We start from the raw sequence: 14,084 nt of genomic DNA, 5'->3' as shown, positions 1-14,084 counted from the left end.
CCCACTGTGAAATTTGGTGGAGGATCGGTGATGATCTGGGGGTGCTTCAGCAAGGCTGGAATCTGGCAGATTTGTCTTTGTGAAGGACGCATGAATCAAGCCACGTACAAGGTTGTCCTGGAAGAAAACTTGCTTCCTTTTGCTCTGACATTGTTCCCCAACTCTGAGGATTGTTTTTTCCAGCAGGACAATGCGCCATGCCACACAGCCAGGTCAATGAAGGTGTGGATGGAGGACCACCAGATCAAGACCCTGTCATGGCCAGCTCAATCTCCAGACCTGAACCCCATTGAAAACTTCTGGAATGTGATCAAGAGGAAGATGGATGGTCACAAGCCATCAAACAAAGCCGAGCTGCTTGAATTTTTGCACCAGGAGTGGCATAAAGTCACCCAACATCAATGTGAAAGACTGGTGGAGAGCATGCCAAGACGCATGAAAGCTGTGATTGAAAATCAGGGTTATTCCACCAAATATTGATTTCTGAACTCTTCCTAAGTTAAAACATTAGTATTGTGTTGTTTAAAAATGAACATGAACTTATTTTCTTTCATTATATTATTCAAGGTCTGACAACACTGCATCTTTTTTGTTATTTTGACCAGTTGTCATTTTCTGCAAACAAATGCTCTAAATGAAAATATTTTTATTTGGAATTTGGGAGAAATGTTGTCAGTAGTTTATAGAATAAAACAAAAATGTTATTTTTACCCAAACACATACCTATAAATAGTAAAACTAGAGAAACTGATCATTTTGCAGTGGTCTCTTAATTTTTTCCGCAGCTGTGTGTATGTATATATGTGTGTATATATATATATATATATATATATATATATATATATATATATATATATATATATATATATATATATATATATATATATATATATATATATATATATATATATATATATATATATATATCCTAATTATTTTCTGTTGGCCTAAGTTACATCTTGTGGTTTCCTTTAGGTTCCTGAAGTACACTCACCTGAAGCAGGCCTTCAAGTCAGAAGAGGCCAAAGGTACAGACATTGTGCAGCGCAGTGTTCTGGGGCCGGTCCTGCCCGAGGCCATGGTGTGTTACCTGGAAAACTATGAGGCAGAACGCTTTTCTGAGATCTTCCTTGGAGAGTTTGACACGCCCGAGGCCATCTGGAGCAGCGAGATGAGGTAGGCACAAGCTTGCTGTCATTGTCCTTTGACTGTCTTTTGCCGAGTCTGAATTCAAATCTCAGGTGCTATTCCCAATTACTTTTTTTACCGGATTTGAAAGGACCAGATGGGTGTAGAAGGATTGTTTTTGGACCAAGACTTTCTCTCTCTCGGTCATCTACACATCTGCCTCTTGTGTGTTGGATTGTGTGTCCCCCCTCCCCCCCCCCCCCCAGGCGGTTGATGATTGAGAAGCTTGCGGCCCACCTGGCTGACTTCAGCCCGCGGCTGTACAGCAACACACGGGCCCTCTACCAGTACTGCCCCATCCCCGTGGTCAGCTTCCCCCAGTTGGACAACGAGCTCTTCTGCAACATCTACTACCTCCGGCACCTGTGTGACGCCAACCGCTTCCCCAACTGGCCCATCCGAGAGCCCGTACGTTGATGTGAACTGTGTGTGTGTGCAACTATATGATGGCAGAATGGGCTTGTGAGAGGCTGATTGATTGATTGACTAGTGAAGGTGTGTTTTGGAAGTGCTTCCGACTGCAGCACCTATACTAAAAGTGTATATGAAAGGGATGGAGACCCTAATAGTGCTCTCCTCATTGGTCTCTATTGTGTTCTGCCCCCTGCAGGTGAAGCTGCTGAAGGACACCCTGGAGGCCTGGAAGAGGGAGGTAGAGAAGAAGCCTCCCTCCATGTCTGTAGACGATGCCTACGAAGTCCTCAACCTGCCCAAAGGACAGGGACAGTAAGTGGTCGTTCATATATGAAGAAAAATACGCTTCTCCCTTCCCTCTGTCATCTCTACTCTCTACACTCTACTCAGCAAATTGGATGTAGTCTATCACAGTGCCATCCATTTTGTCACTAAAGCCCCATATACTACCCATTTGTGACCTGTACGCTCTCGTTGGCTGGCCCTCACTACATATTCGCCGCCAAACCCACTGGCTCCAGGCCATCTATAAATCACTTCTAGGCAAATCCCTGCCTTATCTTAGATCATTGGTCACCATAGCAACACCCACCCGTAGTATGCGTTGCAGCAGGTATATCTCACTGGTCATCCCCAAAGCCAACACCTCCTTTGGCTGCCATTCCTTCCAGTTCTCTGCTGCAAATGACTGGAACGAACTGCAAAAATCTCTGAAGCTGGAGACTCTTATCTCCCTCACTAACTTTAAGCATCAGTTGTCAGAGCAGCTTACCCATCACTGCACCTGTATACAGCCCATCTGTAATTAGCCCACCCAACTACCTCATCCCCATATTGTTATTTATTTTGCTCATTTGCACCCCAGTATCTCTATTTGCACATCATCTTCTGCACATCTATCACTCCAGTGTTAATACTAAATTGTAATTATTTTGCACTATGGCCTATTTATTGCCTTACCTCCATAACTTACTACATTTGCACACACTGTATATATATTTTCTATTGTGTTATTGACTGTACGTTTTGTTTTTGTTTATCCCATGTGTAACTCTGTGTTGTTGTTTTTATCACACTGCTTTGCTTTATCTTGGCCAGGTCGCAGTTGTAAATGAGAACTTGTTCTCAACTGGCTTACCTGGTTAAAAAAAGAAAAGAATCTCTCCTCTACAAGATGTCTATCAGTGGAATATTTTAGATGTTCTGATTGTTATACAATGGTTTTTCCACAGGCATGAGGAGAGTAAGATCAGGAAGGCCTACTTCAGACTGGCGCAGAAATACCATCCGGACAAGAACCCAGAGGGCAGGGTACGTTATCTCACCACTGCTGCATCCCAGATGTAGTGCATTATATAGGGCAGTGGTCACAAACAAAACTTGCAATGTGTTTTTGAATGTTTTCCATCGCATGACCTAATGAACATGACCCTGTATTATTGGGCCTTCTGTGTTGTGTGGTTGGTCGATCTCCAAGGCTTCCTAGTCGATTGCCAAACGTTTCTGTAAAAAACCCAACGATAAAGCCTCGAATTCCTTTTTTTATTTTTTTACGCTGTGGCGGTAGGTGCACTTACATTTGACATTTTAGTCATTTAGCAGACGCTCTTATCCAGAGCGACTTACAGTTAGTGAGTGCATACATTTTTCATACTGGCCCCCCGTGGGAATCGAACCCACAACCCTGGCGTTGCAAGCGCCATGCTCTACCAACTGAGCTACAGGCCACTTGTTTCCATTTTGAACCATTTCATGTGTCTGAAGCTACAAATTCCCCGGACAGCAAATCAAGTGCAACTATAAGCCTACAGCTGGCCAATCGGATAACTCAGATTACCGTGTCTGCAGCTTCCTCGAGCGCACAGCAAAGTTGATACTGTGAGATTTCAAAACTAAAAAAACTAGACAAACTGTCAACAATTACAGCAAAGAGCAGCTGTTCATGTTTAAGTTTTAACTCAGCACTGTCAATACTTTTTATTCAACACTTTTATAAGCCATAAAATGCGCTGCTGCCTACTTCCACTCGTGCTACAAAAAGTTTCACTTTCTCTGGTCATAGGAGTTACAACATGAATTTGTGCATGAGGCAGAAATAATGCGGTGCGACTCGAGTTTCCCCATCAGCTGGAAGACAGTGTCCCCTTTTTGGTCAGTCTCAGTGGAGGGAGGGAGAGCGGAGGGACGTTGAGCAAAGCAACTTATTTGAAATTAGGCCCACTCAGCTGTGCCTCACAAGTAATATAAGAACTGTTCTATTACCAGTTTGATCATATACCTCCAATTTTGAACTATAATTTTTAAGTGGTCTGAGAAGAACAGCAATGTAGGGCAATTCAAGCATAGCCAATATGCAGTGCTAATGTATTGGGGCTATAGCTTACTGCACAAACCTCATTACTACAGGACTGTTTTTAATAGGTTAATGTTGCATAGGCTTATGTTTATTTTTTTTATCTGAGCGGTGGATCTCGGCTTGCATTTTGACTCAAAGTGATCTTGACTCAGAAAAGCTTGGTGACCACTGATATAGGAAATAGGATGCCATTTGGGACCCAGACATTATCATCAGAGTTTGAGGAGTGTTCATGGCTGTGTCTCTGTGTGTTCAGGACATGTTTGAGAAGGTGAACAAGGCATATGAGTTCCTGTGCACCAAGTCGGCCCGCATCATCGATGGCCCCGACCCTGAGAACATCATCCTCATCCTCAAAGCCCAGAGCATCCTCTTCAACAGACACAAACAAGGTCTGACACTCTAATATTCTCTGCGCTATTCTGCATTGTCTGTAGTATTGTATGTTTTATGTTATTAAGGTGAATTGGACATAAAAACACACAAAAATGACAATGTCAGGGCATATTAACTTGTGTTGGTTTTTGGACACAAATGCTAAAAAGTTAGCATTTGGAGACAGTGGCCATGTAAATAAAACCAAAGGATGGATTGCTATCTTACCTTGTCCATAGACTGCTTACAGGGCAAAGAAACCAATATGTTGTTTTGTAAATTGGGCGAACTATCCCTTTAAGGCAAGCTCTTGTTATCCTCTTGTTGACAGAACTGGAACCTTACAAGTACGCTGGCTACCCCATGCTCATCAAGACCATCACAATGGAGACAGGTGACGAGCAGCTGTTCTCCAAGACCTGCCCCCTGCTCCCGGCTGCAATCGAGCTGGCCTTCCACACGGTCAACTGCTCTGCCCTCAACGCCGAGGAATTACGCAGAGAAAGTGGCATTGAGGTAAAACTAACAACACTAATGGCTATTCACATATCAGGGTCATATTCAATGGAAGTAAACTACTATAACAGGGAGGTGTCCAATAAGAAATGCTTGTTTTTCATTTTCCGTTGCAAAACGTTTTGCTACGTTTTGAATCGGTGTGCACTAATGAATACAATTCAGATACTATTGTTGCAACAATCTTCACCTTTTCTGATCGACATTCTTACATTCGTACTTTTATGGTGTAAACATGGTCTAAATAAAAAAGTACTTTTCCCTCTCCCTTTTCCACCAGATTCTGTTGGACGCCCTATCCCGGTGTGTCGCTGTTTTAACCGCTTCCAGCAAGTCTGATGACATGGCTGTTCAAGTAAGACCACCAGATACAGTGCAGAGCCGTGGTGGAGTGGTAACACTCCCTGGCATATGTCTTATATGCAATTCCCCCACCGGAGACAAGGATTCAATCCTCCAGTCTACCCTTTCCACTGTTTATCCCACTTGCCAGTCTCGCCCTCTAATTTCCTTACTGTCTGAATAAAGTGTAAAATCACCTAAAATATATATATATTTAACAATACACCAGATCCACATACATCCCTCTGTGTCTCACTATTATCACTGTATTCTAACCCATACATGTCAGGCTGGAAATGAGTGTTAGTGTTCTGTGTCGTTAATGGGCTGTGTTATTTTGTCTCTGCCTAGGTGTGCGGCCAGGTGTGTAAGTGCTACAGTGTAGCGGCTCAGTTTGAGGAGTGCCGGGAGAAGATCATCGAGCTGCCCAACATCATCAGGGACCTGTGTCACGTGCTCTACTATGGGAAGGTGAGACCTCTATTTAATCATGTAACAACAGCCTTGTATCTCTGGCTCTGGATATGTTAATGGGATACCACTTTATCATCCAATGCAGAAAGGACACCGATTTATACTTCCTAAAAGGGGCATTTTAAAAGTGAGCACATACCTTCAATTGATAGCAATCATCTCGTATCCTCTCTCTCTCAGGGTCTCCAGCGGACAGCGGCGCTGGCCGTGCAGTGCGTCAGCTCCTTCGCCGTGGACTACTTCCTGCAGGCGCACCTGTACCACGCCGGCGTGCTCTGGCACCTCCTGGTGCACCTGTTCAACTACGACTACACACTGGAGGAGAGCGGCGTGGCCACCAGCCAGGACACCAACCAGCAGGAGGTGGCCAACAGCCTGGCCAAGCTCAGCCTGGTGGCCCTCAGCCGTCTGGGGGGCTACGCCCCGACACCCCCACCCCCTGGAGAGGGAGGTGTAGTGGAGACTAACGGGCTGGAGGGGCAAACCCCGGAGAACCCTACGATTCGTAAGAGCCTGGCGGCCATGCTCACACCCTATATATCGAGGAGGTTAGGGTCGGGGGCACCGGCGGAGGTGAGTGATATTGGAAAAGGTGAAAGGGATAATGTAGATTAGACACAATAACACATACTCATAGACCCACTAGTTAAAACACTCTTGAGGATATACTCTGATATGCCAAACTTCATGCTCGCACTCACTCACACACGCATTCACTTATGCAGCTGTTCCTTGTCTTTTCCCCTGTGTGTTTACTAGGTACTGAAGCTGCTGAACAGCAACTCAGAGAACCCTTACCTGATCTGGAACAACGGGACCCGGGCCGAGCTGCTGGAGTTCCTAGAGGCCCAGCAGGAAGCCAACATCAGGAGGGTGAGCAGAGCACTTGGACTGGCTCTAGAATGTGGCTACGTCCCAAATGGCACCTTATTCCCTGTATAGTGCACTACTTTTGACCCAGGTCTATAGGGCCCATTTGGGACGCAGCCATGGACATCTGTGTTATGATCATTGTAAAACTGTATTATTAGGCCTGCGTAAAGAAATGCCTCTCTATCCGTCTCTGTCCTAGGGGGATAATGATAAGAGCTTTGGCTCAGAGTTTGTGTTCAGTGACCATGGTAAAGAGCTTATCGTGGGCGAGATCTTTGTCCGGGTCTACAACGAGCAGCCTACCTATCCTCTGGAGGTGAGCCCCAATACTCAGTATAGGGTTAGACCATGCCCCATACTCGTCACTGTCAACCATTGTTCAATCAAATTGGTACCAACAACATTGTAGTCATTGTCATGCCATAAAGTAGTCATTGTCATGCCATAAAGTAGTCATGTCATTAAGTAGCACACAATCACGGTAATCCATTTGCTTCACGCAGCTCACAGTAATATCTGAAAACCTGCAGGTAATTATCTGGTAATATCTACAGTACCAGTCAAAAGTTTGGACACACCTACTCATTCAAGGGTTTTTCTTTATTTTTATAATTTTCTACATTGTAGAATAATAGTGAAGACATCAAAACTATGAAATAACACATATGGAATCATGTAGTAACCAAAAAAGTGTTAAACAAATCAAAGTAGCCACCCTTTGCCTTGATGACAGCTTTGCACACTCTTGGCATTCTCTCAACCAGCTTCATGAGGTAGTCACCTGGAATGCATTTCAATTAACAGGTGTGCCTTGTTAAAAGTAAATTTGTGAAATTTCATAGTTTTGATGTCTTCACTATTATTCTACAAGACAAACCCTTGAATGAGTAGATGTGTCCAAACTTTTGACTGATACTGTAAGGTATTTAGCTACAACCATATAATTAAATAGAATGCTAGTAATTTGATGTACATCAGATCAGATGTTATAGGCCTTATTCTAAGTCTATAACTATGTCTCCCTGTTCCCTATGGTCCAGTACCCCAAGGCGTTTGCGGCCAGCCTGCTGGACTACGTGGGCTCCCAGGCCCAGTACCTCACCACCCTGCTGGCCATGTCCCAGAGCAACAAGGTGGAGTCCCAGCAGCACGCAGAGAGGCTCCGCTGGGCTGAGATGGCCCTGGAGGCCTTGCGCAACGTTATTAAGAACAACCCAGGTATCCACATTTTAAAAACTTTTTTTATTTGCTTTTTTCATGACCTTAACTGAACGTGTGCTCTGTGACCTTTGTTGACCCCAGGTTCAGAGACCGAGTGCATCGGCCATTTCAAGCTGCTCTTCTCCTTGTTACGGGTTCACGGGGCTGGGAAGGTGCAGCAGATAGCTTTGGAGGTACAGTGACGCTCTCCCAATTCAAATGTTCACGCTCGCTCGCTCTCTCTCACACACACATTCACTCTTTGTTTTTCTCCCCAAGGTTGTGAACACGGTCACCTCCAACCAGGAATGTGTGACCAACATCGCTGAGTCCCTGGTGCTGTCCAACCTACTGGTGCTACTGCATTCCTTGCCCTCCAGTAAGACCACAGAACACCTACTTCATCTACTACTCCTTTGTACTATATATACTTCATTCAAAACCTGCCTGTCTGATTTTCTGTATCCCTTTCAGGCCGGCAGCTTGTACTGGAAACCTTGTACGCCTTGACCTCCAACACCAAGATAGTCAAAGAAGCTATGGCTAAGGGTCGGTATTATGCAGATTGTTCTTAGTTCTTGTATTACAGTATTATAGTAACTGCCAAAATAACGGAAACACCAACATCAAGTGTCTTAGTAGGGCGTTGGGCCACCACGAGCGACCAGAACAGCTTCAATGCGCCTTGGCATAGATTCTACAATGGCGCATTTCCATACATGATTTAGCCAAACTTTAAGGAGACCTTTAATTACGTAAATATAGGATAAACGCTAGTCATGTTTTAAAAATATAATGAAGTTTAGTTAACATTAGTCTAAAGGCTTGATTCTGTTGACATTCTCGAGGCAAGGTTCGTTCAGATAAAATGGTCACAACAGACCGGAGAAGGACAGTGCCTGTTGCGCGCCGTACATAACCCACCTTGAATCTGAGCGGAGGCAGTCAGCATTTTGAAGCTATTTAACCATAAACGTATTGTTTAAAACCTGGAAATGTTATGTCATTTTATGAAGCATGTCTTACCTTGTTTCAAAGTAGCCTAGCCAAAATACGACCATAGAAATAATGAGGGAATTATTTTATAAACGCTTAATATGCCCTAGAAACCGGCATTTTTCTCATGTTCTATAAGTTTTCAAATCAACTTTATTGTATTGTCCAGCAGCCAAAGGCATTAATCCTGGTCATATTAGTAGGCCTAACCCATGGTAGTTGATGCATGTTTAGATCTCCCCGCTTTCTTAATTTCGAGCAGATATTTTCATCTCTGTCAGATGAAACCGCTCATGCGTGCGGTGCGCTTTTGAGAATGGTGTTTTCCCTCTGATTGCATTTTGGAACGTTCACGCGTAGCCTACAGCCATGTGCGCATTGTTGAGCTCATAATATGAAGAAATAAAACTTGTTCAACATTTTAAGCTAACTGCTTTTTTTTTCTTTTTTTTAATGTAGTGGTTGTATGAATTTTGGATCTGTCATCCCAGAACTGTCCCAGAGTCCGTTTTGAACCATAGACATATTTTTTTTTTATCGTCCCAGGAAAGAGAAGTAAAAAATCTGTCCAAAAAAAGTGAATGTCAAACCCTGCCCTCCCTCTTTCCTCCAGGTGTGTTGATCTACCTACTGGACCTCTTCTGTAACTCCACCCACCCCCAGGTGCGCACCCAGACAGCCGAGCTCTTCTCCAAGATGACCTCAGACAAGCTGGTGGGGCCAAAGGTCAGTCAGTATCCTTGTGTGGATGGTCATAGGAAGAGAGCGATCACTCTGTATAGACTACTTTAGCTCTGCTTCCCAGATGGCACCCTACTTTTGGCTAGGGCCCTGTTTTCTCCCTCCCTCATCCCTCTCTCCCTTAGGTGCGTCTGACTCTGATGCGTTTCCTGCCCGGCGTGTTCATGGACGCTATGCGGGACAATGCGGAGGCGGCGGTGCACATCTTCGAGGGGACACATGAGAACCCCGAACTCATCTGGAACGACGGCTCCCGGGAGACCGTCTCCACCACCGTCCGGGAGATGATGCTCGAGTACGCAATCTTTCTCTCTTATTGGGAAACCTACAGTGTCTACGTGTCGAGTAGTATCGAGTTTTTCCTGACCACGTGATTTGTCTCTTGTGTTCCTCCCTTTTGCTCTGCAGGCACTTTAAGCAGCAGAAGGATAATCCTGATGTTAGCTGGAGAGTAAGTTTATTCATATTAATAAATTGAGCCATATTCATGTAAATATGTTGTTTTGAATGTTATGGATATCATCTTTAAAAAAATAATAATAATACTTTTCGCTGTGTAGTAAACAGTGAATAAGGTGACCTGATAAATGCCCAAAGGAATCAGCGTAAACAACAGTAATCACATGGTGTGTTAATAATACAATGTTGACTGTGTGTGCAGCTGCCAGAGGAGTTCACGGTGGCATACGGGGCGGGGCAGGGTGAGCTGGCGGTGGGCGGAGTCTTCCTGCGTATCTTCATCGCTCAGCCGGGCTGGGTGCTTCGCAAACCCCGGGAGTTTCTAGTGGCCCTCCTGGAGACCCTTACTGAGCTGTTTGAGAAGAACAACCCCAATGTGAGGACACACTGAGTGAATTAAAGCACATTTCGTGCGCACACACACATATATTTCCTGTAACTGAGCAGAAAAATATCTATTGTCATCTCATAAAATACCCTGTACAGAATATCCACTTTATGCTTGTACTTGTACGCAAAAATCTCAATTTCTAACCTTCGCGGCTCGTTTCCAACAGGGTGAGGCCCTGGAGACAGTTACCACGGCAGCGGTGTGTTTGTTCAGCACCCAGACCCAGCTGTGTGATCAGGTCCCTCCCCTGGGCCACCTGCACCGCATCCTGGCAGCACTGACCCACAAGAACAACGCCGTGCCCAAGAGCTCCATCCGCCTCATTCACGTGCTCTCAGACAACGAGGTGAGATCACAGTCTATGGTGGCTTTCCACAACATGAGAAGGTGACCAGATCTACCATTAGCTAGTTTAGCAAGCTACGATTGGCTGATGTGCTAATGTAGCTGTATAACTACAACCAAGCCAACCTCAACTACATACAGAGTCTACAATAGTCCTGATTTGGTTGTAATGAGGTCAACAATCTTCCCATGTACACCAGATCTGTTTTATATTTATTTCTGTCACACTTAGAAATGTATAGCAAGTCTAATGTATCGTGTGTGCACGCCCAGCAATGTGTGCGCTCCATGGCTTCTCTGGAGACCATCGGTCCTCTAATGAGTGGGATGAAGATGAGGATGGACATGGCAGGACTGGCCTGTGAGGCGCTCAACCGCATGTTCCAGAGAGAGCAAACAGACCTCGTGTCTCAGGTAGCTCATCTCTCTATCATTGCGGAGTCCCGAATGGCGCCCTCTTCTCAATGCAGTGCATAGTGCTCAGGTCAAAAGGAGTTCACTATATAGGGAATAGGGTGCCATTTGGGGTTAACGGTTACATTTTCTCACCATTTCTTCCTGTTAATTGCTTAGGGGAAAACACAGGGTGTGCTTACGTTCTACCCTTTTTTACTTGTTGTTATTCCATGTCATTTGAGTGTTTTTCCGTGTCCATGGGTTCCTACATGCACACACAGGCCCTCAGAGTGGAGCTGGTGCCGTACCTCCTGCGGCTACTGGAAGGGATTGGGCTGGAGACCTTAGACAACCCCTCGGCCACCAAGGCTCAGATCGTCAAGGCTCTCAAGTCCATGACACGCAGTCTGCACTATGGAGAACAGGTTAGGCATCACAACTATATGTCAATCAATATATCAATCAGTATATCAACAATATATTGCAGTGCTTACTGTGAGTCTAAGACATTAAAGTTGATCCTATCCTAATTGCTATGGTGCTGTACACTTTTATCAGTCTGAGGGGGTCCTGTGTTGCAGGTGAATGAAATCCTGGCTCGGTCCACTGTGTGGAGTGCTTTCAAAGACCAGAAACATGACCTGTTTATCTCCGAGTCCCAGACCGCAGGGTACCTCACAGGTAGGAATGTAATCCACAGACACACACAGTATATTATGCACTACAAAGAAGGTCAGTTTAGAGGGGGCATTGTACAAGCTCAATCTGAATCCTTTCGTTCTACTATGCTTCCATTGAGCACTTTGTGGCTGCTGACTCCTCACTTTGTGCTTAGTACCTCTCAGTAAGTCCTCCTCCCTTCCTTTTCCTCTCTGTTCTCCTCTCTTCCTCCTTTTCTTTCCCTTTCTCCTCCACGTTTCCTTCTTCCTCAGGTGTGTCCACTCCCTCTCTCATGGCGGCCAGCAGCCCCCTGCGGAGCGGGCTGTAGTTTCCTGTGCATGGCCCTCTCTCTTTGCTCTGACTGCAGGTAGACTTTGTCCTTGCTCCCCCACCCTCCCTCCCTCCCTCCCTCCACTTCCACCACTCCTTATCCTGTCGCCCCCCATCTTGTGCTACTGCTCAGTTTTTCCATTTCCACTTTCCCCCACTTCTCATCTCATCTTCGGACATGGATTGGAAAAACGCTATGGCTGGATCACTGTAGCACAAGTCAATGGGTGAACCAGTGGAAGCCCTGCCCTTGATAAGCCAACATTGGCCCTAATAAAGTAAACAGTGGCAATATGCTTGCTGACGCTCTAAGTAGCAATAGTTCAAATACCTCCATGCCATATCCACTACCACCTCTCACACCGCCAACACTGTAACATAACCACACAATGTAAGACTTTCACCAGATAATCTAGTGTTGACCTCAGTCACCCATCTTGAGCATTCAGTTCCAGTGGTCAGCCTTGAGCATTCCTTAGTCTATCTAATCCCATGTGTCTTTCTGTGTGGCTGTCTCCTGCAGGTCCAGGAGTGGCAGGCTACCTTACAGCAGGAACTGGCTCCACAGTGCTGCCCAGCGTTCCGCCCCCTGTGGACAATGACATTGGAGACTCAGGCTGAAAGTCTGACTGACAGACGGACGGACTGAGAGAGAAGTGCTCAGCCCTCCAGACTGCCCTGCGGCTCCAAAGCTGCAGCTCAGAGACTGCTCAGCTCCCCGAGGGAGGGAGGGAGGAAGGAAGGAGAGGGAGGAAGGAGAGGGAGGAAGGGGGCAACAAACTGTCCCCAAAATGTCCACCGTCGCCACACCTTCAAAATGTCACTCTCCTTCCCCTGCCCCCCCAAACAGCAGTCGGTCTTCGTAAAACCGTCTTAAAGTAAATTATAAAACTTGTCGTCGTCAACCTTCGTTTTTTTGGTCTGTTTTTGTGCTCCTTTGTTTCTTCCAATGAGACAACAAATAGTTTACTTTTGTATGAATATATTTTTTACTCTTAATTTTTGTGGAGTAAAAGACAGAGGATCTATGTAAATTTGGACCTGTCTCACCCTCTATTCTCTTCTCCTTCCTCTCCTCCATCATGCCTGGTCTCACTACCCTGCCTGGTCACACACATCCTCACACCCCCCATCCCTGAAGGAGGTTACTGTATCTGGCCTGGACATGTGGTCACTGACTGGACAAAGATTAACTTTAATCTCCACTCACCTGTTTACAGGAGGCGTCCAGTCATGCATCGAAAATATTTCCTAATTTTATAACGTTTTAGTGTCGTATGGAAAAGGTTGAAAAAAATGTTGTAAGGAGGAACTGACAGAACTGTGGTGAATTAAGACTGCCCTTTTTGAAGTGGCCGTACGTGTGTGTTCGTTGTCTCCTGTTTGTCTTACCTTCCTCATGATGATCCTGATCCATACTTTGCTCTGCTCACTATCTATTTGAAGGTTGTCCTTTCTGCCGCTACCAAGAATATCTTTTTCTATGTTATTTTCCTTTCCCAGAATGCAAAAAGCACTCGAATATTTATAGGTAAATAACGGCCTTTACCAACTGAAATGAGCTTCTGTTAAGACATTAGGAATGAAACTGACTCTGATTATACATCAATGTGAAAGACTAGTGCAATTGGGAAATGTTCAATGTAAAATGACGTATGTAAACTTTCTATATTGAATGTACATAAAAAATAAAAGTTGCGCTTGTACATAAGATTTTAAGAATAAAAGGGAACCCACAATGTTGTTCTTTATATCAGAATGTGTTTCTATTCCCAATTAAACTGAGAAGAGTGAATGACAACAAAGTACAGTTCGATAAGAGAAATGTCCAACTTAATACCAGAGTGGGGCATAGCAACAGTACATACATTGACAGAGCAAGCAAACTTGTACCATAAAGGTCCAGAATCTTGGGCTGCAGTACACATACTAACAATACAAATCTAATCATAAACCATACTTATACTAGTTTTCTAGTATTTCGGATCTTATTTCTGATATTCTAAGTAGACTGGGCTTCAGATTTGA

At 44.8% G+C, this 14,084-nt stretch overlaps 1 protein-coding gene across 1 annotated transcript in view; it reads left to right on the top strand.

Annotated features, from left to right (window-relative positions):
* Window positions 1-13,799, top strand: part of LOC311109432 (dnaJ homolog subfamily C member 13-like) — a 68,646-nt gene extending 54,847 nt beyond the window's left edge. Inside the window, exons 32-55 of the mRNA XM_084152324.1 lie at window positions 976-1,176; window positions 1,395-1,596; window positions 1,799-1,914; window positions 2,835-2,913; window positions 4,215-4,350; window positions 4,665-4,849; window positions 5,130-5,204; window positions 5,543-5,662; window positions 5,846-6,238; window positions 6,425-6,538; window positions 6,738-6,854; window positions 7,579-7,756; window positions 7,841-7,932; window positions 8,018-8,117; window positions 8,213-8,287; window positions 9,348-9,460; window positions 9,601-9,770; window positions 9,884-9,926; window positions 10,137-10,310; window positions 10,492-10,671; window positions 10,944-11,084; window positions 11,348-11,491; window positions 11,648-11,747; window positions 12,580-13,799. Of these exons, the coding sequence (XP_084008450.1) occupies window positions 976-1,176; window positions 1,395-1,596; window positions 1,799-1,914; window positions 2,835-2,913; window positions 4,215-4,350; window positions 4,665-4,849; window positions 5,130-5,204; window positions 5,543-5,662; window positions 5,846-6,238; window positions 6,425-6,538; window positions 6,738-6,854; window positions 7,579-7,756; window positions 7,841-7,932; window positions 8,018-8,117; window positions 8,213-8,287; window positions 9,348-9,460; window positions 9,601-9,770; window positions 9,884-9,926; window positions 10,137-10,310; window positions 10,492-10,671; window positions 10,944-11,084; window positions 11,348-11,491; window positions 11,648-11,747; window positions 12,580-12,677 (3,346 nt within the window). The 3' untranslated portion in view covers window positions 12,678-13,799. The remainder of the gene's footprint in view (window positions 1-975; window positions 1,177-1,394; window positions 1,597-1,798; window positions 1,915-2,834; window positions 2,914-4,214; window positions 4,351-4,664; window positions 4,850-5,129; window positions 5,205-5,542; window positions 5,663-5,845; window positions 6,239-6,424; window positions 6,539-6,737; window positions 6,855-7,578; window positions 7,757-7,840; window positions 7,933-8,017; window positions 8,118-8,212; window positions 8,288-9,347; window positions 9,461-9,600; window positions 9,771-9,883; window positions 9,927-10,136; window positions 10,311-10,491; window positions 10,672-10,943; window positions 11,085-11,347; window positions 11,492-11,647; window positions 11,748-12,579) is intronic.
* The last annotated feature ends 285 nt before the right edge of the window (window positions 13,800-14,084 follow it).

Source organism: Coregonus lavaretus (genome assembly GCF_964263955.1).
Source record: "Coregonus lavaretus genome assembly, chromosome: 34".
Lineage (NCBI taxonomy): Eukaryota > Metazoa > Chordata > Actinopteri > Salmoniformes > Salmonidae > Coregonus > Coregonus lavaretus.
This window is presented reverse-complemented; position numbering and strand designations above follow the sequence as displayed.